Source organism: Chionomys nivalis, chromosome 6 (genome assembly GCF_950005125.1).
Source record: "Chionomys nivalis chromosome 6, mChiNiv1.1, whole genome shotgun sequence".
NCBI classification, from domain to species: domain Eukaryota; kingdom Metazoa; phylum Chordata; class Mammalia; order Rodentia; family Cricetidae; genus Chionomys; species Chionomys nivalis.
In genome coordinates this window covers 38,550,286-38,577,004 of record NC_080091.1, presented here as the reverse complement: position 1 = coordinate 38,577,004, position 26,719 = coordinate 38,550,286, and the positions used below count along the sequence as shown (strand labels likewise).

General features: G+C 43.2%; 1 protein-coding gene across 11 annotated transcripts in view; it reads right to left on the bottom strand.

Annotated features, from left to right (window-relative positions):
- Depdc5 (DEP domain containing 5, GATOR1 subcomplex subunit) overlaps positions 1 to 26,719 on the bottom strand; it is a 126,056-nt gene that overhangs the window by 28,903 nt on the left and 70,434 nt on the right. For 7 of the 11 annotated variants that reach the window (XM_057771395.1, XM_057771394.1, XM_057771402.1 and 4 more), the window contains exons 27-33: positions 26,374 to 26,537; positions 21,392 to 21,509; positions 20,811 to 20,978; positions 19,786 to 20,005; positions 18,043 to 18,176; positions 10,250 to 10,355; positions 6,898 to 6,963 (exon numbers count right to left, since the gene is read on the bottom strand). In XM_057771395.1, the coding sequence (XP_057627378.1) occupies positions 6,898 to 6,963; positions 10,250 to 10,355; positions 18,043 to 18,176; positions 19,786 to 20,005; positions 20,811 to 20,978; positions 21,392 to 21,509; positions 26,374 to 26,537 (976 nt within the window). The remainder of the gene's footprint in view (positions 1 to 6,897; positions 6,964 to 10,249; positions 10,356 to 18,042; positions 18,177 to 19,785; positions 20,006 to 20,810; positions 20,979 to 21,391; positions 21,510 to 26,373; positions 26,538 to 26,719) is intronic. The other 4 variants (XM_057771400.1, XM_057771403.1, XM_057771401.1 and 1 more) reach the window with 1 other exon arrangement.

The window sequence follows — 26,719 nt, the reverse complement described above, 5'->3', positions numbered from 1 at the left end:
AGATATTCATTCACATACATTAAAGCTATTTACACATATGGTTTGTTCCACTCCTCCCATTCTCAGTCCCCACTGGTCCCTGTTGGGAAAGTCAAAGGAGTCTAGGGACCAAACCCAGTCCTGGTGCATTGCCTTGCCAGAGAAATTAAGGATTTACACCCTCTAAACCAAGGCAGACAGAGGACAGGCAATCACAATAATCCTAAAACCAAAGCAACCACTTCAGTGCCAGATTCAAACCAAAAAACTGGCAGACACCAAAGGAAATTCCCCATAAAAAGAACACAGAAGGCTAGGCAAAGCAGTGCACCCCTTTAATCCCAGCATTTGTTGGCAGGCGGATCTCTGAGTTTGAGGCCAGCCTGATCTACATAGAGTTCTAGGTCAGCTAGAGCTACACAATGAGACCCTGTCTCAAAACAAAGAAAAGTCAAAGCACAGAAGTCAAAATCACCCCCAAGAAGACTGAGAGGAGGGTTGGTGTCCTAGGAGGGACCTCCATCCACGATGACTCAGCCTTCCCACCCCTTTCCTGGATCTGTCAGTGCTGCATTCAGCTTTCTGACAGCCCAGGTTCAAACCTCAGAGGCATCTGTAACTTCTCTCCTCTAGCTTCATCCTGAGAGAGGCCTAGTCCTCTGTCCTCCCCTTGGGAAATTCCATGCACTAGGCCAGGTTCCCCCTCCATCTGAGAAGGCTGGACAGGATCCTAACTGGCACTACAAAAGCATCCCTTTTCCTGAAAACCACCTATGAGCCACTCCCATTTGCATCTTCCTAAAAAAACAGTTCCAACCTTGCTACCCTGCTACTCTGAAATCGTGAACATCTCTGCACTATCACACTGTGAACTCTACAGAACATATAGCTGACTTGTGATCTCAACACAACACCAACTGTTCACCAAGTCTACCCTTCCAATCAAATAACCTTATCTGTATAGCACTGTGAGTTCTGTTGTCCTTATCTCACTGGCTAAAACCCCATCTCAGTGGGTGCTCCACCTAAAAATGCTGATCCCTCACAGTTTCCTGATTAGTCCCACCCCAGCCCCCAAGTGGCAGATTTCACTGAGCCTGCTGAGGAGGCTGCTCAGGAAAGTAGTCTACCTGCCTCATTTCCTTTAAGGGTCCTAATGTGCAGGCCACACTCACCTAAAATCCCTGCTGCAGACAAAGACAAATGTTTACAAAGAATGGCTACGCCTTTCAGAGTACTTCTAAAAAAGAATAAAAGCCTTAACTGACAGTTCTTAATACATCCTTCAGACAGAGCCTTGTATTATCAGATATCTTGTTAGATGATGTAAATATTGCTGTTTCTAAAACAGCTTGTCATCTCAATACTATTGTCACTTGGGATCAAACGAGTCTTTGTCATAGGGTGGCCTGTGCGCTGTAGGATGCTGAGCAGCAGCCCCACTCCCACGTTAGATGCCCGTAATACTAGCCACAGATGTGTCAAAAATACTTCTAGATATTACCAGCTGTTCCAGGAGATTAAAAAAAATGCTCTGGCTCCAAAAGAACCACTGTGCTTTCTTGCAAGCAAGGCTCAATGACTTAAAAAGCAAAGCAAAACAAAACAAAACAAGAAAAAGCCAACTATGTGGGCTTCCATGGGTGACATAAACGCCCAGAGGAAGTACCGCAAGAGGCAGCCTGCAATAACCACTCACCACCTGTGCACAACCATGAAGGCTTAGGACAGGTACCACACTCTAACACTAAAGCAGAACAAGCTAAATAAGTAAGGGAGACTGGGCCCAGCACTGAACACCTAAGAGTAGCTCACAGGGCCTGCTTCCTAGGTCCCGTTCATGGGGCTGCTTGGGGAGCAGAAGTGTGGCTAAGCATTCATCACTAAATCTTCCAGATAATAAGCACATAGGGTTTTGCGAACTGGTGTGGGACAATTGTCTATATTCTGTCAATTATGTTTTAAATAAATGCTGATTGGCCAGTAGTCAGGCAGGAAGTAAGTATAGGTGGGACAACTAGACAGGAAGTAGAGGCAGGTCAATGAGAACAGGAGATTTCTGGGAAGGAGGAAGCCCATTCCTCCTGAGTCCTGTCTCAACCACAGAAGGAAGATGTGATTACCCTGCTGAAAAAGGTGCCGAGCCATGTGGCTAATATAGACAAGAATAATGGGTTAATATAAGTTATAAGCGTTAATAAGAAGCCTGAGTTAATGGGCCAATCAGTTTATGATCAAGGTAGACCTCTGAGTGATTTCTTTGGGGCGAAACAGCTGTGGGACCTGGTGGGAGGGCAGAACCTCAGACAGCAGTGAGCGGCATCTCTGTTGTCACTACTACTCAACCTTCACAAGAACACTGAAGCAGCCATATGTGAACAAAAAACCAACCAACCTTAGAAAACAAAAAGTGCTGGGCACAAAAAGTGATGAACACATGTAATTCCATCACTCAGGAAGCAGAGACAGGAGATCAATTGATCAGTACCATCCTCTGCTACATGGTAAGCAAGCTCTAGGCCAGACTGGATGTGCTATGTCAGACCACGTCTTAAGAAAAAAAAAAAAAAAGAGGGCAGGGTGGGAGGAGGCTCTTTCCCAATAAAACTTTACTTACAAAAGCAAATTGTGGGCCAGATTCCTGCTCTGTATTACACACAGTCTATCTTTCATGGATGCACATTTTGCTCAGAGTGTAATACCAAAAAAAGTTGTTTTCCTGAAAACTTTGTCATTTTTGTCTGAGCACTCTGAATCTTAGAAAGATGGTTCCCATACTTCTTCGGCTACTGGAGGCTTAGAGTTGAATTTAGTACAATGTTCTAGCTGCTTTACAAGGTCTTACCCTATAATGCTTTTTCTTTTCTTGAATTTCCCTCATCTAGGCACATTTTTATGTGGGGAGGAAGGAAGCACTAATTGGATTTGATAGGTTATTTTAAAAAAGGACTTTGACATGAAGTTATAAGGGGGATGAAGGGGGAAGGGGAGGATGAATGGCTATGACTTAAATATATTATATTCATATATAAAATTACCAACGAGTAATAAACAAATATGCATTAACTTGACATAATTCAGCTTCAATACTAATAGTTACCCTTTGGTGCCAAGTCACCATTACCCCTGGAAATAAAATCCCATGGATGGCCAGGAGGTGGTGGCACACACCTTTAATTCCAGCACTTGGGAGGCAGAGGCAGGTGGATCTCTGAGTTTGAAGCCAGCTTGGTCTACAGAGTGAGTTTCAGCCCAGCGTGGGCGACAAAGAGAAACCATGTCTCAAAAAACCAAAACCAAACCAAACAAATCCCGTGGATGATCATAGTATTTGCATACAACCTTTGCAAATCATCCTGCACGAGTCACACGTCAACCTTCTGATATTTCAATATAGCACTGTCGTCCTCAAAGCCACACAGTTACAAAACAAAACACAGAATTTTAAAAAATTAAAAATCTCCTAATGCTTCAGGTTTCTGACTTTGTGTTGGATGGAACTCATCCACAGCTATCCTGCAGCATAGGCAGCCATGGGCTGCAGGCTGGACACACATGCATGAGTTTAAATCATCTCTAATGACGGAGAGAACAGCTGTGACAGCAGCTGCTACACTACACCACTTAGAGGTCTGTACATGTTCAGAATAGACACATTTTTTTCTCCCAGTAATTTTGATCCATAGTTGATTGATTGTGGGTGGATGTAGAGGGTCAATTATACAAATTCTAATAATGGCTGATGCTGACCGTATACTGATCCCTTACCCAGCACCATGCTGCTTATTTACATATGCAAGATTAGAAGTATGCTCATTTCTAAGCATATAGGTATTTTCCTTCTATAATTTCTTTAACTTTATTTTATGTGCATTGGTGTGCGGGTGTCAGATTCCCTGGAACTAGAGTTACAGACAGTTGTGAGCTGCCATGTGCTCTGGAAGAGCAGCCACTGCTCTTAACCACTGAGCCATCTCACCAGCCCACATATAGATATTTTCTATTGTTTTTAATGACTGGCAAAAAACTTGTTTGCACTATTATCAAAAATGTGTTCATTATGATTTCTTTCCCTTATAATTTGTTGAAAACATTTGTTATTTCTAACATTCAAATAACTAATAAAACAACATTTTAAATTACTATTAAAATAAATTACTATTTCCTCTTACAATGAAGAACTAGGTTCTAGAGCATAATTAGTCCTAAGCATAGTCAGTTCCAAATACCTCCTCGGCATTGAAGCCAAGATTTGAAAGCAGGTCTCTCTACTGTATGTTGGAAAATTAACATAAAATGTGTTTTTATATTTTATAATAATAAAAATAACAAAGGCGCTGGGCGGTGGTGGCGCACACCTTTAATCCCAACACTCGGGAGGCAGAGGCAGGCAGGTCTCTGTGAGTTCGAGACCAGCCTGGTCTACAAGAGCTAGTTCCAGCACAGGCTCCAAGCTACAGAGAAATTGTCTCGAAAAACAAAACAAAACAAACAAACAAAAAAGGCATGCAATTTAATTGTGTGTATATACAGGAAGAACCCTTAGTGCCTCTGGTAAGATATGAATTTTTAAAAAATATGTAATTTATTTTATTTTATATTCACTGGTGTATGTGTGAGGGTGTTGGACCCACTGAAACTGGAGTTACAGGCAGGTGTGAGCTGTCATGTGGGTGCTGGGAATGGAAACTGGGTCCCCCGGAAGAACAGCCAGTGCTCTTAACCTCTGAATCTTTCCAGACCAAGAGTTGAATTTTTAACTTACATTATCTTTGTTGTTGTTGCTTGTTTTTTGAGACAGGGTCTCTCTCTACAACTCTGGCTGCTCTAGAACTCACTCTATAGACCAGGCTATCTCAAACTCAGAGGAGATCCACCTGCTTCTGCCTCAAATGTAAGCCACCGCGCACGGCTTACTTTATATGTATTTTTACAACAGCAGGAGAGCCAATCATTCCTATGCACTCTCTATGATATCGTCCTCTATTTACTATCTCTAGTTGTAGAGCCTGTCCACCTTTGTCACCACACGAAATAGACCCATTCGACTCTGTTGACTTCTAAGTCTAATACATCAATGAAGAGTCTCCTTCATCCAAAGTAAAAGACTTTGGGACTGGAGAGATGGCTGCTCAGTGGTTAGGACCACTTGCTGTCCTTCCTAAGGATCTGGGTTGTATTCCTATCACCCTCATGTAGTCCACAACTGTCTGTAACTCCAGTTCTGCGAGATCCGGTGCATTCTTCTGGCCTCCAAGGCCACTGGGCACACATGCGATACACAGCATACACACAGGCAAAACACAAAACAACACCCACAGACATAAAATAAAATTAAAAGTTAAAAAATATATATATTATGGGCTGGAGATTTGGCTCAGTGGTTAAAAGCACTTCTTCAAATACCAGCATTCACACAGTGGTTCACAACCATCTGCAATTCCAGTTCCAGGGGACCCAATGCCCTCTTACAGGCACGTATGCGGTGCATAGATACACAGTCAGTCAAAACACTCAATACACATAAAACAGTCAATACATATAAAATAATAAAATAAAAAAATTAAAGAAAAAAGAAAGTAATCTGACTGGAGAAATCAGCCCGAGTCTGTTTTAATTCAAAATACAGTATACCTACTACACTCAGGTGAGAAATGCTTGGTTGAGAGCTCAGGTCCCGACAGGAACTGCACAGAGCTATTTGAGTCATAGGTAAGGGCTGTAGAGAGGTATGGCAATGTCCATTCTTGGAAAACCAAGATTCCAAAGTGGCAAAGTGGGAGCTCGGGGAGCTGCTTTTCTGACTTCCACTAAATAAGGACTCTTTAACTCCACCTCACAAGTCCCCTCCTCTTAGCCAGACTCACTCTGTACAGCCCTTGTTCATCAGATCTCTGTAGCTAGTTCTCTACAGCTAGTCAATTTCATACAATCCTTAGAAGCCTCCATAAACACCAGGGAGCCCTATCTGCCTCCAAAGACTAGTCAAAACAGTAATTACTAATGCTAATTACAGAATGGGTTTTGAGTCAAGCCTTGCGGGTCATGAATGTAAATCCCAGTTCTACTCTGTACTCTAGAAAGCAACTTCACTATTCTTTATTTCTCCACGTACAAAACTGAATAAAGCTTTTACTTAACTGACAGGTCATGCTACAAGGTGAAATGAGATAATGCGGTAAGTAAAGAATTGTAAGGCCTGGAAGGCCCTCAGTGACCTCACCCAAACCTTTCATCTGACAAATAACTGGAGCCCAGAAGGTAAGTGAGCTGCCCAGGGCCACACACCATTAGCCTCGACATAGGCTCAGGCCTATTTATAGATGCTGGTTGGTTTTTTCCCCTACCACTTCCAGCCATGCTTTTTTTAAAAAAAGATTTATTATATATACAGTGTTCTGTCTGCATGCATGCCTGCATGCCAGAAGAGGGCGCCAGATCACCTTACAGATGGTTATGAGCCACCATGTGGTTGCAGGGAATTGAACTCAGGACCTCTGGAAGAGCTCTTAACCTCTGAGCCATCTCTCCAGGCCCCCTGCCATACTGCTATAAACTTATCTTGGCTTTACAAGGAAGAGAAAAATAAGTGTTCAATCCTTAAATATACACATTTCAAGATGCTTGTAAAATTTAAAAGGACAGACGCTGCAATGTAGCGATAATGAGATTTGTGGCAAACAGGTGAACCACACAAGCAGCAATGAAAACGGTTTAGCATTGGTGTGTTAGGCTGCCCTCTTACACGAATCTCTTCCGTTCCCCTTTGCTGCTCTGAACACCAAGGCACCTAAAGCCAAATTCAATTTCAGCTGTCCCTCAGATCCAGATTCAGTCCAATTTCATCTGCCCAGAGGTAAACAGAAGGCCAGTTTGTGCCAACGGGATGGGCATGCACAGGCTGGAGTTTGGACTAACCTGAGGGTAGAAGGCAGATGATGCCGTGCGTGGGCTGCGAACAAACTCCATAAAGAAGGCCCCGTCCTGAAGTCAGAGGAGGAGGAAGCAGCAGCAGCAGCAGCAGCAGCAGCAGCAGCAGCAGCAGCAGCAGCAGCAGCAGCAGCAGGTGTAAGGTAGCCAAGAAATGGATTGTGTATGAGAATAGGAGAAGGGGATCAAAAATAAGCAAATAATAAATGAAAACAAGCAGGCAAGGAGAAAACCAGGACATGAGGGAATGGGGTGGGGGTGGAATAGGGAGCCCAGAAAGACAATCTCCAAATGCAAAGCACAAGCAAGAAATCACACTTCAATTCGCAGAACACCATCTATGTGGGCAAAAGGTACAGCCAAGCTCCTTGTGTGTACCTATGGCTTGGGTGCTTTTAACTTCCTTCGGACCTACGGCAAGGAAGAGGGAATGGCCCCAGAGCAGTGTTGGGAACAGCAGGGTAAAGGCAGCAGTGACATCTTGTCCTTCAGTCTGTCTGGGAACAAACAGCCCTCTGAGAGAGAGACACTGAAGCCTAATATTTCTTCTGCCTGATAGTTATTAAATGTGGCAGCAAAGAATCAAAGAGAAGTCTTGCTTAATCTTCTGTGAATATGGGGGTGCAGAGGCAGCAGTATCTGCTCCTCTACTGCTTGTGTAACAAAATCAAGAAACAAAGACATTTATAAAGTCAGGCACAGCCGGGCGGTGGTGGCGCACACCTTTAATCCCAGCACTTGGGAGGCACAGGCAGGCGGATCTCTGTGAGTTCGAGACCAGCCTGGTCTACAAGAGCTAGTTCCAGGACAGGCTCCAAAACCACAGAGAAACCCTGTCTCGAAAAACCAAAAAAAATAAAAATTAAAAAAAAATAAATAAAGTCAGGCACATTAGCACCAATACAGTGGGCTTCCTGAAGAACACCCTGCTCACATGTATAAAGTCAGGCACACTAGCACCAATGCAGTGGGCTTCCTGAAGAACACCCTGCTCACATTTATAAAGTCAGGCACTAGCACCAATGCAGTGGGCTTCTGAAGAACACCCTGCTCTACTTATGGCTGGCTATGTATTTGTGGCTGCCCATGTACTTGAAGCAAAGATGACAAAGAGGACATTTCGAAGAGCTTGTGATCCTCTTTTCATTCTGCATGCATAATTATTGCTGCAATGCAGGAGTGGCAACAACTCAATCAAGGTATCTGCTCCCCTTCAGTTCTAAAAATAAAACAGTGAAATATCTGGATTTCACTGTATCACCATTGCCAGTATCTTCCAGGAGCCACCGCAAACTCATGGAGCACACCCTGGAAGGGCATGACTGGATGCAGACGCATCACACCCTCCATAAGAGGCACTGCCTCCAGACATGCTAGCTGACATCTCATAGCAGTTTTGCTTCCCACTCCCTAAACCTGGAGTTCACAGCCAGCACCATAGCTTTCAGAAGTCAGAGGAGTACAGGGTGCATCTCAAACAGCAATCTAGTGTGTGGTCTCTAGGGTATTTCAACTTCCTATAATTTTTCTGCTTGTCCATCTTGCCTTTGGCACCATCCCTAATGCTGAAAAATGACAATGTAGAAAGGTCAGGAAAGGGCTGGGCGGCGTTGGCCCACCCCAGACCATGACTGCTGAGGCACTGACGGTACTGAGAGAGCTATGCCACAGAACTGAGACAATTGCTGCTGTTGGCCAACAGAACTTCTATTTTGTACACAGACTCCCTTTGGGACCCACAGCTCTCCCCTTGGGCAGGAGTCAGCAAACTACAGCTTGCAAAGTAATCTGGCCATTCCCCTGATCTGCACAGGCCATGAGCAAATAATGGCTTTTTATTTTAAATGGATATAGAAGAACTTAGGAAGGACCCCTATTTTTCCCATGAAGCCTGAACTCCACATACAGGGTTGTTGATCTCTGGTTCACAGTCTCCAAGCTGCCTACAGCTTTGGTTGATACTTTTCTCATATTTTAATCCCTAGAGTATAATCCTAGTAATTTATACCAAGGTAATTAATCATACCTGCAGTCAAATAACTGCCACAAGAAAATCCATGAGCATCATTTACAACTTCATGATATAGATTAAATTCTATATTACTGGTAAGAAATTTTCCTTCCAAGACAGTTGTCTTTATGTCACCCTGACTGTCCTGGAACTCGCTCTGTAAAGCAGGTTGGTCTCTAACACACAGAGATCTGCCTGTCTCTCTCCTCAGTGCTGGGATTAAAGGTGTGTCCTATAACATTCAGCTAAAATTTATCTTGAAAATGAGAAACCATTTACATTTTAAATAAACTTTCTGTGTGAATGTAGTATTGGAATCAAACCCAAGGCCTTAAGCATGTAAACTAAACTTTCTACCTCTGAGCCAGACTTCCAGCCCATAGCTACTTTAAATATGTTTTAGGGATTGAGAGGTTAGTTCAGTTGTTCTAGAGTACCTACCTGCCTACCATGTTAAAGGCCTTGGTTGAATTCCTAAAACTTAAAACAGAAAAAAAAAAAAAAACCCACAAAATCCCATGTAGTAATATTTCATTTGTATTTTAATAAATAAAGCTTGCTTGGAGATCAGAGAAAATAGCCACAGTGGTGACACAAACCTTTAATCCCAGCAGCCACAGTAACACACACCTTTAATCCCAGCACTAGAGAGGACGATAAAATGAGAGAAGACAGCTCTCAGACACAGTCTCATTCTGAGACTCCTGGAGGCAGGATCACCATTTTGGACTGAGATAGAGGTTTAAGAGTCAGTGGCTGGCTTTTTTGCTTTTCTAATCTTCAGGCTGAACCCCAATTTCTGTCTCTGGGTTTTTATTACTCCTGCTACAAACCTAAACATAACTTTTAAAACATGACATGGGAAACCTTTATAATATGAGTAAAATTAATAAATACAAAGTTAGATTTGCTTGCATTTTTTCTTTCCCAATATTTCTCAGGAGTCTTAAAGAAAAAAAAAGTAGGAATTCCATTATCAAAAAAGAACAGGCTTGTGTGGGCGCTGCTTCAGGAATTTCCAATTCCCCTCTGGTAGAATGACGGTGGCCCTGAAGGGAAACTAGATGGCAAATTCCACAGCTCGAGTGAGATCTCAGGCCTGGAGCAATAGCACTGTGTGTGGCTGTTCCTAGGCTGCACCTGAGCAGAAATCCACATATCACTACCATCAACAGGAAGATTCCTTGACAAGGGATAAGAGAACCTTAAGGTGGTTTGTGGTAGAATTTCTCTACAGTTTCAGCACAATTGATTCTGCATTCGTGGCGATATATCATTGAGCTCCTGGAACTACACAGCAACAGTCCCCGACTGGTGAGCCACTTTTACCTTTCGTGGGCTGTCCACATAGGTGGGAGTCATAGCAACACTGCTGCTCTCAGTTGCCTGAGTGGAACTTTTTCCATGCACAGTTGCCTGTTGTTCTCCTAGGCACCTGAAGGAAAGAAAACACATGACTGCAGCTTACTGGAAGATCTCTAGGGAAGGACCAAGTTAGTCTACATGAAGACAGCACAGCTGTTTCCACCTGTGAAATACGCTTCTGCTTTGCTTTTCCTTCAGGCCCTACATGGCACCCTTAATACCATTAAATTGTCCTAAACAGCCATTTGTCCCCCACAATATATCAGAAAACAGCCCAATCAAAAACACCCTACAGCTGGTGAGATGGCTTATTGGGTAAGGGTGCTTGCCACCAAACCTACCAGCCTGAGTTCGATCACTGAATGCACACGGTGGAAGAAAAGAACTAACTTGTGTAAGTTGTCCTCTGACCTCCCCACACACTGTGCCATCCCACACAAATAAACATGGTAAAAATAAAAAGCATTCCAGCTGGGCGGTGGTGGCACACGCCTTTAATCCCAGCACTTGGGAGGCAGAGGCAGGCGGATCTCTGTGAGTTCGAGGCCAGCCTGGTCTACAAGAGCTAGTTCCAGGACAGGAACCAAAAGCTACGGAAAAACCCTGTCTCGAAAAATAAAAAAAATAAAAATAAAAATAAAAAAAAATAAAAAGCATTCCCAGAAGCAGGGTGCAGTGTCACACATCTTTAGTTCCAGGTGGCACTTCGTGAGTCTGAGGACAGCCTGGTCTACACAGAGAGTTCCAGGACAGCCAGAGCTGCATATTAGGGAACTTGTCTCAAAAACAACAAAAAATAAAAAACAAGCAGTCCAAGAAAGACAAAATATTATGTTTCGGGCCGGGTGGTGGTGGCGCACGCCTTTAATCCCAGCACTCGGGAGGCAGAGGCAGGCGGATCTCTGTGAGTTCGAGACCAGCCTGGTCTACAAGAGCTAGTTCCAGGACAGGCTCCAAAACCACAGAGAAACCCTGTCTCGAAAAACAAAAACAAAAACAAAAATTATGTTTCCACTCATACACAGACTAGATTTTAAAACACATGCACACATACATGCACGCGCGCGCACACGCACATCTATATATACACGGCACAGAAGCAGAAAGAGCACAACGAAGGAAAAAAGAGGACCAGAGGAAGGAAGGGAAGGAGGAGGAGGGAGGGCAGGGAGTGGAGAGATAGGCAAGGGATAATGACACATATATTACTATTTCATAATAAAACCCATGTTTCTCTCTCTTTCTCTTTTAATTCATTTTACAAGCCAACCATAGCTCCCCCCCTTTCTCCTCCTCCCACTCCTCCCCACCTCTCCCCAACTCTGCCCGCCTGGTCCCCCATCCACTCCTCAGAGAGGGTAAGGCCTCTCACATGCAGTCAACTAAGCCTGGCACGTTGAGCTGAGGCAGGACTAAGTCTTTCCCCACTACATCAAGGCTGAGCAAGATATCCCACCATAGGGAATGGGCTCCAAAAATCCAGTTCATCAGGGATAAATCCTGGTCCACTGCCAGGGGTCCCACAAACAGACCAAGCCATACAACTGTCACCCACATTCAGAGGGCCTAGTTCAGTTTGATGCAGACTTCTCAGCTGTCAAAAACTCATGATTTTTTTAAACCATTGTTTTGAATACTAAAAGTTTAGTTTAAAAAGAAAATCACTGGTTGGGAATGTTGCTAGCCGGTGATGACTGTATAACTTTAATCCCAGAACTCAGGAGGCAGAGGCAGGCCGGTCTCTGAGTTTAAGGCCATGCTACAGAGTGAGTTCCAGGACAGGCTCCAAAGCTACATAGGGAAACCCTATCTTGAAAAAAAACAAAAATATAAAAAATAAAGAGAAAAAAAAGAAAGACAATCAGCTGGAAGAACGACTCACTGATTAAGAACACCAAATGTGTGTTCCAGAAGGATCTGTGTGGATTTGATACCTAGCACTCACATGGTGACTTAACTTCAGTTCCACGGAATACAAAGCCCTCTTCATACCTCTTTGAACACCAGGCATGCATGAGGTACACAGACATGTAGGCAAAATACCCATATACATTAAAAAAATATATCATTGTGGGCTGGCATGTGCTTACAGCCCCAGCTCTTTGAAAGGCTAACCAATATGATCATTTGAGCCTAGGAATTTCAGGACAGTCTAAGAAACAGAATAAGACCTCATTCGTTCAACAAAAACATATTCTGAAAATCAGTATTGTAGTAGCATGCAGTATCAACTAACTAAGGGGATATGTATTAGTTCTATATACTTTAAAGGGATTGATGTCAGTTTTTGTGACATAATTATATTCCTTCCTTCCCAAGTCATTAGGTAAGAAAGATTTCCTTAGAATATATATTATCTTATCTCAGTTCTGATGTATATTTAATGCACAGCTTTGTGTTCATTTTCCAATTTTTCCCCAACTAAGACAAATGGAATGCAGTGTATCCTAGGTAATATAAAGGTAGTTTAAAGTATATGAAATATTAAAAAACCCAGCTTTAACCCTCTTTATACTATATATGATATCCAATATAAATATCGCACAGCACAGTTTAGGGGATAAGAAAAAAGTCTATACATTTAGTACAGACTTTATTTAAAAGAAAAAAATTACATTTATTTATTGGGGTGGGGTGTAACTCATGCCACAACACCCATGGAAATCAAAGTTAGAAGACAACTCACAAGAGTTGGTTCTCTTCTTCTATCATTCTGGTTCTGGGGAACACAGTATATCAGGCTTGGCAGCAAAAGCCTTTACCCACAGAGCCATCTTGCCAGCCACAGGCTCAATTTTAGATCAGTGGGAGATGAATCCACAAATACATCACCCACAGACAAGGAGGACCAATTCCACTGCTGCTACTAGATACTTCAAAGCCAAATCCTTAGTTCTGGCCTATTTTCTTCAGGAGCTGGGAGCATTATTTAAGGGGGTGGGGCAGCTCCAACAGCACAGCAGGTTGGTCTAAGTCAGTGAACGGTCTGTGTGCTGTCAAAACCCAGATTACCTCTGAAAACTGCCCCACCTAGCTCTAGTGCTCCTGCAGGACCCCGGAGGCTGTCACTGGGCATGTGATAGTACTCCCTCCCACAGGTGTTGAGCCCAACAACACTCCTTAATAAACAGTTTACATATGAAATTCTATCTTGGTCTGTTTCCCTGGCAACCTAATCTGTTATGTTTCTCATATTCTGACTCTGTGTGTGTACGTGTGTGCTGCAGAGATCAAACCTATGCTCTCACCACTTTTGTTACCTGACTGTGAGATAATCAAATATAAGTAAGTAAAAGATAAACTAAAACAAAGAGAACAAAGAGGTTAATTTATATTAAATGCAGAGACCCTGCATATTTAGCCAGGAAATATCCATACTCAGAGACAGTTCTGTTTTCTCTATCTCCCTGCCTACTCACACCACTTACCTTGGAACAAAGCTCACGCATCATTTTATCTGTAACAGCAGTATCTCTAAAAGAAAATAACTTTTTTTTCTTTTTGATTTTGATTTTTGAGACAAGGTTTCTTTATGTAGCCCTGGCTATCCTGGAACTCATTCTGTAGACCAGGCTGGCCTAGAACTCAAGAGATCCGCCTGCCTCTGCCTCCCAAGTGCTGGGATTAAAGGTGTGTGCCATTACTGCCTGGCTGAAAATAACTTTAAAAAAAACATAACCACAATCTAAGATTACTCCAACTGTTTAAAAAATATTAGTGTGTCCAAAATAAGATTCTATGAAGGCCTCTGTTTTGCTGTAAATAATCTTTTTTAAAATTAATTTTTAAATATTTACTTATTTATTATGTATACAATATTTTGTCTGTGTGTATGCCTTCAGGCCAGAAGAGGGTACCAGACCCCATTACAGACGGTTGTGAGCCACCATGTGGTTGCTGGGAATTGAACTCAGGACCTTTGGAAGAGCAGGCAATGCTCTTAACCTCTGAGCCATCTCTCCAGCCCCTGTAAATAATCTCTTAAGTCTCTTTTAAGGTCTAAACTCCTCTTCTTTCTCCTTATCCTTGTAGCTCATCTATCCCATAAATGTATATAATCTAGATGTGCTGAGTTCATTCCTTTATTATTCCATGTTTTCTTCTCTGTGCCCTGTACTTCCTGAGAACTATAAGCTTTACCTAAAAGTTTAGTCGGATTTAGGTTGAACTGGGAACACAGATTCCTCTGTGGTGCTGTGTACTGCTATCTGGGGTCCATGACAAGCTGCCAATGCTGACCATTCCTAGATTCTTTTCTTTCTTTTTTTTTTTTTTTTTTTTTTTTGGTTTTTCGAGACAGGGTTTCTCTGTGGCTTTGAAGCCTGTCCTGGAACTAGCTCTGTAGACCAGGCTGGTCTCGAACTCACAGAGATCCGCCTGCCTCTGCCTCCCAAGTGCTGGGATTAAAGGCGTGCGCCACCATCGCCCAGCTCCTAGATTCTTCTTCTGCGGTGCTGTGTACTGCTATCTGGGGTCCGTGGCAGGCTGCCGATGCTGACCATTCCTAGTTCCTTTAATGCTTTAGTGACCACACAGAGTAATAGTCTATCATCCCTTGTTATTTATTGGCGAGAATATTTTAGAAAGAAAAAATCTCAAACTGCTTGGTTATTCTGGGGTATAATTTATAGAGGAAAAGCAAAAAGCACACTTGCTTTTCTTCTTTGTCCACCAATATCAAACTGTCTTTCTCTTATTACACTGTAACACATTCTGCATTCAGTGTTCTTCTGAGTTACAACCATAAACAACACTATGACTTTCTCTGGCATGTCATTATGGCTGCAGCAACTGTACATGCACACACAGTATGTGTTCCCTCATATGCACATAGCCATCCACATTCACTGAACTGTATGTACATGCACAACTGTACATGCACACACATATGTGTTCCCTCATATGCACATAGCCATCCACATTCACTGAACTGCCTTCCAGATGCTAGCCCCCAAATCAGGAACAGGCATTCGTATCTGGGTGAGACCACTCCTGTCTAATAGCTCAGAACCTTCTACAGCAAACACATCTGGATGTGAGAACATAAACAGGGCACACTGTATTCTATGGAAGGAGGGAGCAGCCAATCCCACACAAAAGCTGATTGGTAGGCCTTAAAGGGATGGCAGGAGCAAGTCAGCTTACACTAACAGCAAGACACAAGTAGGCAAACATCTTTCGACATATCTGTAGGATGGGGCACTATCACACTGTTAGCCTGCTTTTTAGCATGGAGCCATCCTGCATGGGACATGAGACAGATGTCTTTTACTCCAATTTGGATACACTGGATTATCCTCATCTAATAAAAGCAGAAAAGCCTGCAGGTCAACATCTGTGCCCAGGCTAACACACTGTTGTTAGTCAACACAGAGCTAACTCCACAAGAGCCTGATAAAGGGTATGTGCCTATAGATAAAGACCAGCGGGAACTGGAGGATATGGTTACAGTAAGATAACAAGACTATAAAAACTTACAGCCCTTTCTCAAGTTGCTGTAACCTTAGTTTCCACAACAAATACAACTGAATCTACTTAGTATAACAGAAAAAAAAAATAAAGCAAACAAGCCGAGCAGTGGTGGTACATGCCTTTAATCCCAGCACTTGGGAGACAGAGGTGGGCAGATCTCTGTGGGTTCGAGGCCAGGCTAGTCTACAGAGCGAGTTCCAGGATAACTAAGACTACACAAAGTAACCCTGTCTTGAAAAACCGAACAAACAAAATAAAACAAACAAACAAAAAGCACTGTGTAAATAAATACTATATTAACATCTAGCTCCTATAACCTCATAATCTACCTTGGGCCTCTTCAAAACTAAAACATCAGCCAGGAGCAGTCACCTGGGGCATGAAAAGGCCTCAGGTCCCTGACCTGGCTCTTGTCACAGGGCTAACAGAAAGCCTCATCATTCATACTGAGAAATGCTACAAGCACAAGATGGTTTTCTTTTCCCAATCTGAGCAGAAAGAGGCTCACTGGTGCATACTAAACAGTGACTCACTGACAAATTAAAATAAGATCTTTTTACCTCCATCTTCACTCCCAGAAACATATGTTCCTTGTTCTTTTCTGCAGTCAAGGAGAACTTGCTGGCAGAATCCTGAGGCCTTCCCTAACAAGAACCCAGCCCTCTCAGGAGAGCTCTGTCTACAGTCCTTCCTTTCCACCCAAACTCTAGCTCCTGGTACTCACCTACCAAGCCATTCTAGGCATGGGACTCATCTCTGAAAACACACAATGCTAGATAGTTTGATGTTGATAACACAGGCTAGAGATCTCTGAGAAGAAGGAACTGCAATTGAGAAAATGCCTCCATAAAATGGGGCTGTAGGCACGTCTGTAGGGCATTTTCTTAATTAGTGATCGATGGGGGCGGGCCCAACACAATATGAGTGGTACCATCACTGGGCTGGTGGTCCCGGGTTCTATAAGAAAGCAGGCTGAACAAACCATGATGAGCAAGCCAGTAAGCAATACCCTTCCATGGCCTGTGCATCAGCTCTTGACCTGCTTGAGTTTCTGTCCGGACTCCCTTTAATAATAAACAGTGATGTGGAAGCATAAGCCAAATAAATCTCCCCATGTTGCTTTCGATCATGGCATTTCATCACAGCAATAGTAGCCCTAACTAAGACACACATTTTCACCAAAGACACTAAAAATATATTTCATGATATTAAGGAACTGTAATTTTTATGATAAATAACAACATTATGATTAAATTGTTTTAAAGTTACCCTAAATGGGGAGCACACATGCCACAGTCCAAGTGTAGAAGTCAGAGGACAACCTCCATGGTCAATTCTCTTCTTCCACAAAGTGGGTCTTGGGGCTCACACTCAGACTGTCAGTCTTGGTAGCAAATACTTTCATACACTGAGCCATCCTGCCAGTCTTGTTTGGTATTTTTTTTAAAAAGAAGACTAATTTTTCAGAGACACATGATGAAATATTACAGATAACAAGAGTTTAATGTCTGGGTTTTGAGAAATAAAAGATAACACCTATGGATTATGAATCAAACACAAGTAGCCAAGAACAGACGATCACTGAAAACCAGATGACTGTTGAGAGCGTCTTACTACACTGGTCAGTACACATCTTGTCATCTGTTTGAAACTTTCCATTATAACAAAACCAAATCAAATGAATACCAAGCGATTCCTCCCACTAGGAGACCATGTGAGGGTGGCCTGGCTTCCCGCTCTCCACACTGTCCCCAAAGGCATTTGCCCCACACCTCATGCTTTCTTGCTCACTCAACTTTACTTTCTCCCCCCCCCCCCCGCCCCATTTTTTGAGATAGGGTTTCTCTGTGTAGCCCTGGTTGTCCTGGAACTACCTCTTCATGTCATATTGGCCTCTAACTCTGGGGTGCTGGGATTAAAGGTGTGTACCACCACTGCCGAGCCAGACTATTTTCTAATTGCAGGCCTATTTTGTTATGTGACAGTCACCAGGTGTGAGCTTCACCTTCTTGTCATGTAAATGTCTTCTTAAAAATATTTGGTTTTATTAAATGTATATGCCTGTTTGCCTGCATGTAAGTCTGTACTCTGTGTGTGTAGTATCCACAGAGGCCACAAGAGGGAGCTGGAACCCTTGGAACTGCAATTACAGATAGCTGGGGGACACCATGGGCGCTGCTCTCAATGGTGAGATGTCTCTCCAGCCCTGTAATATCTTCTTAATTACATACAGAAACCCCTTACAGCCTACAGGGTGGGGAGGAGTCTCTTAACCAGGCACTTACTTCTGACTAGCCTCCATCTCCAGCAGGGCAGACAGAGCTGAGGTTCCTTTCTTCCCAACCGGGGGGCCAGTTGACTCGAGGGAGTGTGCAGAGATGGGCCCGGTCATCTGCAAGCCTTTCATGGCAGTCCCTTTCTAAAGCACAGGAGAGGAGACAGCTCATTAGCCCAGGTAGACCCTGAGATGGCGCTCACTCTGGCATCTTTGGGCCCGGGAACCCAATTAACCCAGCAGAGGAACACAGGTTCTCCGTGTTTACCAAATGATGGAAGAAGCTAAGAAGCAGAGAGGTTGGTTAACTAAGTAACTCCAAATCCCTGGAGCTGGAATCCAAACTGAAGTTGGCTCTTTTCACATAAGCATTCTAAATGTTCTAATCACAAGTGATCTTGTACACAGAAGGTAGCTGGTAGGAGAAAAGGAGTCTAAGGTTAAAAACAGGGCCGAAGAAGGAACACTATCAGGAGATTAAAAATAATGAACTACTAATACAATATCTTGAATGAATCCTAAGGCATAATGCTATGTGGAATAAGCAAGCCTCAAGTGAATTTGTATCATATGACAGCATTTTAAAACACCTGAAAAAGGGAGCTGGAGTGATGGCTCAGTGGTTAAGAGCATTGCCTGCTCTTCCAAAGGTCCTGAGTTCAATTCCCAGCAACCACATGGTGGCTCACAACCATCTGTAATGAGGTCTGGTGCCCTCTTCTGGCCTACAGGCATACACACAGACAGAATATTGTATACATAATAAATAAATAAATAAATAAATAAATAAATAAATAAATAAATAAACCTGAAAAAGACTAGCGGTTGCTAGAAGATAGAGCTGGACGAATGCGACTGCCAAGGGTAGCATGATGCTTTTGTGTTTTCCTTTTAGTTCTGGGAATCAAACTCAGAGTTTCTCAAATGTTAGCCAGAAGGTCTACCTCTGAGGAACCTTTTGATTGTGGTGGTTGGTAACATAAGTCCCTGTATTTTATATATACCTGTATACAAGCGTGCACACACACACAGATTTAGAGAGAGAGAGAGTCAATTATATTTTATGTTAATTTAAGCAAAACAATGCTGAATCACATGTGTGCCCTTTATTGCCTGGGTAGCCTCAGATAGAGCCTATAACCTTCACAAGTCTCAGTTTCTCCACCGAGTGGCAGTGTATGACCAGAATGAAAGAGCTGGAAACTCTAAAAGGAAGGCCTGCTGCTGTCAACCTCTTAAGAGCTTTTACTTAGCAATTCAGTAACACAAAACATGACAGCTGTGCCCAACTGGTCCCACTTGGAGAGTGCACAATAGGTGCTATGTCCTTAGCTGCAAGGGGCAACTCATGCCATAAGGCAAAGTTCAGCCACTGTTGGCACCAATCCCCTCTCCTTCATCCTACAATAGACAAGAACACACTGATTGGAATTTCAGACATGTTGGGTAGTCATGGGATAAATCATCTGGCTGAAGACAGGCCTCTGAGAGAGCAGGAGGTACAGCCTGCATTCCAGGCTAGGTACAGTCCCCGGAGCTCTAAGAGCCCTCATCCCAGTGGTTCTCAACCTTCCTAATGCTGCAACCCTTTAATACAGTTCCTCGAGTTGTGGTGACCCCCAACCATAAAATTATTTTCATTGCTATTTCATAACTATAATTTTATAGGGGAGCAGTATCTCGGTTTCAAAGACCACTGGAAACGTGTGTTTTCTGAAGGTCCTGACCCACAGGTTGAGAACTGATGACTTACCCGAATCATGCGGTCTGAGCGATGGCGCCTGCGGATGCGGTTTAAGCCTTCCACAAAGCGGATGAAGCCATCTAAGAGCTGCCACTCATCTTCATCTGCACGGGGTCTGTCCCCATAGATGTCACAGTGCACCTCCCCTTCTGTGATGCGCTTAGTGGCTGTGACACAGGCTGGGAGAAGTAGGAATCGGGTTCTCCAGAACTTCAGAGACTCAATTAAACTACAGAGGACCAAGGAAATCAGAGTGGTGGTGAGAAAAAGTAGGTTATAAAAGCCTTCCTGGAGAGCTCTCTCTGAAGCTCATGCAAGACAAGACATCCTGTTCTGCTGCCCCAGATGGCTTTGCTTAAGACACAACACAAAACTGAAGACAACAAGGTGGCTTCTGCTTTACTCCCAGCATCAAGACAATACTTCTGTGAACCCAGTGAAGCAGTTGTCCACCATCAGTTACAAAGCGGACAGGAAAGCTAAAACATTATAAATGAGACACCACAGCCATGAGGCTACTAAGCAGCAAGGGAATCCTAAGATGCTGAAAGCACATGTTAACAGGAAGCCTTGCATTTGCTAAAAACCATATAGACCTGTATATAATCACACATGTGAACACACACACACAAAGAAAGGCAATTCTACTACTTAAATAAAACAATACTGAATCATATATGTGCTCCATATTAGCTGGTGGCCTCAGGTACAACATCTGTGATCCTGAGTCTAGGTTCCTCCACTGAGTTCGTGCTCAGAGCTGACCCTTGCACCAAAAGGAGCACTGTGTCTGAGTTCTGCTTTGTTTTCCATGATAAAGATATCACTTTAGCCCATTTTAAGTGTATGTCAATGGCACTGAGTGCATTCACACTGCTACATAACCTCCAGCCAGAGTTTGAACCCATGCAGGTGTGCTCTGTTCTTCCAATTTTAGAGAAAACAGAACAGACACCAGACAAAAGCACAGATGTGGTCAAAGATGAGGCATCTGCCCAAGGCAGATGGATGGGGTGTTAAGGCCTCTCTCTAACCTGAAATCTTCAGAGCCAGCAGAACAAATATACTGATCTAAGTAATTCCACTTGTACTCCTCCAGCCGTTCATGGCAGAATTCCACCCAGCAGGAGACAAACTCTGAGTCGGAGTGGGAGGGGCAGAGGCTGTAGGTGTAATGAATCTGGGCAGACTCGTAAGGGTACCTGAAAAACAAGGGAGAGGCCTGGTATTTAAAAGCAGTCTGGATGCACCACCACCACTACCCTCTCTCTGTCTCCGCGTATTTGGCACTATCCTGGCTCAGTTCCCAACTACAGTAATTAGCTCATCCTAGGAAACTATAATGGAAAATTTTCAGATCTTCTTAAACTTTTCATTCTTTTCTACATTTATCCTCTGATTTTTAATATGCTTGATGTGAATCACGCTAAGCTTTATAAGCGGAATCAACTCCTTTTTGGAAGTAGTGAGCTGTAAACCTAAAGCTATTTTAAAGCAAGCCAAAAGTCTAAAGGAATCATTCAACTTCTTATACATGTATTAAATTATACACAAAATTTAGTATATGACAAAATTCAAGATGGCCACCTAAGTCTGTAAACATCCAAGGACTCACTTGGGAAGGTATCGGGTTACTGTGATCATCTTGTCCTTGAGTGTCACCTTATGGAAAGTTCTGCCCATACTCAGCCAATACTGGCCCTCCTCCTCAGGGCGGTTTCTGGACACAAGGCCTAGTAGAAAAAATAATGATTGCATTTATCTGGTAAAGGCTCATTTTTACCACAGTCTTGCTTTTTATAAACAGAGATACAGATAGAGAAAAAAAGAAACAATGTTTTGAGAGGCTGTTCACAGAAGCATTATTCTTGGTTAAAAAATAAAATTCCAGAAACGGTCAGATTTTTGAACCAACTAGCAGCAAATGAAAGAGTAGGGACTGGCAGCATCTGGATGCTGCACCCCAACCCTGATGCCCAGTCCTCTGGAGTAACATTAACAGGTCAGGGAATACGTGTGGGATCACAATGAAGCTCCGGCCTACCCGAGTCCGTCTAAGTCCTCGTGCCGGCTGGCAGCCAACACAGCCTCCGTCTGAAAGGAGCACTGACTTGTTTTATGCAGTCTCTGCCCCTACATATCTGCTTGTGATGCTGCTCCTGCCTTCTCTTCCCGAGCCACTAACTGAAATCTTACAGGTTAAAAAAATGAAGTGCTTCCATTTATTTACTTTGTGTGTATGTATACACGCACAAGCACAAGTACACATGCACATAATAGCACATATGTGTGGGAGTCGGACGTCAGGCCTCTCCATGTGGATTCTAGGGGGTCAAACTTAGGTTATCAAGCATGGCAGTAAGTGCCCTTATCAGCTGAGTCACCTTTCCAGCCCATTTATAGATCACTTAATACCACCACCAAAGGTTACTTTCTCGGAAAAGCTGTCAGACACCATTAGTCATATGAACACCTTATATGTACCCCTTAAGTATGCATCTCTCCAAATATAAACTCTTATAAAAAGTTCCAAGGACTCAGGTACAGCGGTGATTGGTTAACCATGGCTCCAGCCACACAAAGACACTAAGACAGGCAGATTCATTGAGTCTTAAGTTTGATGCCAGACTAGGAAACATAGTGAATCCTTGCCTCAAGACCAAATTAAATTAAAATTTAAAGTAAAATTCCAAGAGGGCAGAGCTAAATACTGTTTATGTCTTCAATTAGCTCCTGATAAAAGGGCCATGCCCAGAATAGTGTTCAAAAACTTAATTTAGCTGAATTAAATACAGCAAAGGGGGAATAATGAAAATCGGGAAGATTCTCTAAAGAGAAAAATTGTGCCATAAAAAAACAACAAAGCCTAAGCAAGATCCCCATGACCTAGAAACAAAGTGTGCTGCTCTTTTGTTCAGCTCAGGGAGACGGTCACATGGTGGCAGGTGGCCTGGAGGTGCTCAGAAAAAGAAAGGACAGTAGTCTTAGAGGCTCTTCACTGTGAATGGGATAATCTCCCAGGGCAGGCCTGCAGCATATACAAAGAGGCTTCAACTTGGGACCCTGCATTCAATACCAACCTCTTTACCTGCCAGGGCATGATCTCTAGCAGCAAGTTTCTCCAGGTCTTGCTTTCTGCAAAAAGTGAGGAGCATGCCCAGCGAGGTGCTCCTTCATTTCACTATAAGCATCCTGCTGGTTGTCAGGAAGAGTGTCAGGGGACAAGGTTCATGAGCATCCAGTTCCATTGCCCAAGTCATTCTAAACTAGGTGTACTCCAGTACTCAAACATGAATCTGTGGTTAAGTTAATGTGTGGACAGTAAACTCCAAGAGTCTGCTGGAACAAGTCCTACCTTACCTTTATAATCAATAAATCTGAAACAAGGGGGCAGCATGAGCTTGGCTATGAAAGCAATTTTGCCAATAACAATAGTAAGAGGATACCAGGGAATTCAGCATGTCCCTCTGACAACTAGTCAGAAAGAATAAGGCTCACGAATTCGTCAGGACCAGCACTCGACACTAGAATTACAGACTCACAATGGACATTCACCATCCATTCAAGAGCAGACTATGCAGGCTAGATGTGGCCAGAGCCATCTAAAGGTAAACTCATCACTGTTCCCTGGGTTAAAGAAGTAAATAAACTCTTCCTGCAGCCTCATGAGACCTAACGTCTCTGGCCACACCCCCAGCTCATTCTGTGCTCTGTAACACTAGCTTTCTTTTTGGTCTGCAAAAATTACCAGTGTCTCCTGCTAAAGGCTTTTGCACACACCAGTTCCTCTGCCTGATGGTCTTCCCTTCAACTTGGCCTCCTTTTTTGTTCCTAATGACTGCTACTTATTTTAGATCTAAGGTCAAACATCACCGCCCCAAGGAAGCCATACGTGACCCTCCAAACCAGATCAAATTCCAAATTTAAAGAGGTGTCGTGGGCCTTTAATTAGCTTTTCCTTCCCACTCTGTATCACAGCAGTTCCATTTTTCATAGTTTGACAAAAGCTGTTTTCTCTCAATTGAGCTATAAATTCCTTCTTTAGACTAGGAATGTCAAAAACGTTGAATGAACAAGTAATAAGCACATATATTTATTTAATGTCTGCTAAATGCCCAGGCACTGCAGTTCCACTGTGGAGAAACTAAGCAGGTGTGACAGTACATACCTTTAACCCTAACCCTGAGGGTTAGGAGGTGAAGCAGGAAGAACGCTTGAGTTCAAGAACCTCTCCCAAAAAACAAAAACAAAAAGTAGGATGTACAATAAGAACAGAAGGCAACAAGCAACAAACCTCACACGGAGCTTTCTAAGGAAAACGCGGAAGAGACCCACAGCTTCATCTATTCGGCGTGGACTGGCTGACAACTAAGCCCACACAATAGATCCACACTTCTTTAAATTCTCTGCCCTGAGGAGCTTTACTAGAACCAACAGTGATCTCAAGTTTTGCAGTAGACAAATAGGGAAGTGGAGTAGCAAGAAGCTCACTGGCTGCTTCAGGAAATGATTACTGCTTTCCAATGCCAGGCACCCACACTTAACTCCCTCTGCCACACTCAATCTAGAAGAGTTCTCTACAACTTGGCTCTTCCCCAATTCATGTCACTTATTAGTCTCTGCCACCAATGGGTGACTCATTCTTGAATTAGGTCACTAAACTTTAGTGACTAGAGAGAAAGATGAACACAGACTAAGGGAACAAGAACAAATGTACAAATGAGATGTAGTTCAGTGGTAAAGGTCCTGGGTTTGATCCCCAGTGACAAAAAAGAAAAAAAACATGCCAGGCGGTGGTGGCACACGCCTTTAATCCCAGCACTTGGGAGGCAGAGGCAGGCGGATCTCTGTGAGTTCAAGACCAGCCTGGTCTACAGAGCTAGTTCCAGGACAGACTCCAAAGCCACAGAGAAACCTTGTCTTGAAAAACCAAAAAAAGAAAAAAGAAAAAAAGAAAAAAAACAAAGAGACACACATAAAAATGTAAACTTGGCAAGGCAGTGACGGCACAGGCCTTTAATCCCAGTGCCTGGGAGGCAGAGGCAAGCAGCTATCTGCACAATGAGTTCCAGGATGGTCAGGGATACACAGAGAAGCCCTTCTTGAAAAACCATGTAGCCTAGCCCAGGCTGGCCTCAAAAAAACAAAACAAAAAACAATAATAAAAAAAGAAGGTTTAAAAAAATATTTTATGTTTATTTGTATGAGTGTTTGCTTGAATGTATTGATAGACCAGACTGACTCCATCTTAATGATGGAGACTATTTTGTTATAAGGTCAGAATAAGTTCATTCCAGTTTGCTGCAAAATTCAAGTTGACCTAAGCACTTTAACCTGTTTCTGGAATTTGACATGCTCCTACACGATGGAGTTTGACTCACACTTTGAATATACCCTGATTAAGATGTTCTATCAAATACTTTTGAAATATTCAGCCCATTTGGTTCCTTTGTAACCAAAATTCCTTCAGAAATCCCCCAACCCTTGAAACCCCACTAGTCTTGCCGTTTTTTGGACTATATAAACCCTACCTCCTCCTGTGATGCTATTTTTTTTTTTAAACTCTGCTTTAGGGAGATAGCCCCATCTGACAGAAAATAAAGTTGGCTTAATTTGACCAAAAAATTTGGGGACTGATCTTTACTGTGGCTCAGTGGGATTAACAGTATGGTGGGAAGGAGCCACCAACTGAGTGCTAGGAACCAGACCAGTGTTCTCTGCAAGAACAACTGGTGCCCTTAACTATTGAGTCATCTCTCCAGGTCCTCGAGTAGGGTTTTTGTTTTTTTTTTTAAAGAGGGAATTACTTTGTAGCAGAGGCTGACCTAGAACTCACCGTGTAGCCCAGGCTGGCCTCATTATAATCCTCCTACCTCAAGCTACTAAGTACTGGATCATAGGTTTGGGCCTCCGATCCTGGCTTATATGGTTTTCCTTACCATCGCTGTTTCTCTGTGTTTGGGTGCTAGTGATGGACCAGGGGGCTAGATAAGCACTCTGCCACTAGGCTGCACCACTCTCAAAAGGGTTGAAGATAAATTTGTACCTGTGCCAGCTGGGTTTTATGTCACCCTAACAAAAGCTACAGTTGTCAGAGAGGAAGTGCCTCCAGTGAGGAAATGCCTCCATAAGACCTGGCTGTGAGCAAGCCTATTAAAATCTTCTTAATTAGTGACTGATGTGGGAGGCCCAGCCCATGGTGGGTGTGTGCTACCTTTGAGTTGGTGGTCCTGGATTCTAAAGTAAGCAGCAGCCGGGCAGTGGTGGCGCACGCCTTTAATCCCAGCACTCGGGAGGCAGAGGCAGGCGGATCTCTGTGAGTTCGAGGCCAGCCTGGTCTACATGAGCTAGTTCCAGGACAGGAACCAAAAGCTATGGAGAAACCCTATCTCCAGGTTCCTACCCTCTGTGAGTTCCTGTCCTGATTTCCCTCAGTGATGAGCAGTGACGTGGAAGTGTTAGGCAAACAAACCCTTTCCTCCCCAGTTGCTTTGGTCATGGCAACAGTAATTCTAAAACAATAAGATAACAAAAGAAAACCTACTCTCACAGATTTATTAGAAAAGAAGACACATCATTTTAAGAAGAATCACTTACCTCTGCTATAGAGTGGGCTACTGCTCAGCGGGGGTGGGACCGTGGTGCTACTAGGTTTCTGAGCCTTTGGCTGTACTATGATTTGGTAGCCCTGCATGAGACGCTGGCAAATGAACTCTTCAAACACTTGCTGGGCTGTCATCTGAACACCCTCCTCATCTCTCCTGAAAAGAAATGACTGAACATGTGGATATGCTTGACCTTGGGCAGTGACACCTAACGGTCACTGTGTCTCTTCTCTTTTGTTTCATCCCAGATTATCATTCTACAACAGCTCATAAAATCCATAATTTTTACGTCAGCTTTAGAAGAGATGATCAGTTCAACAAGGTAAAAAAAAAAGAAT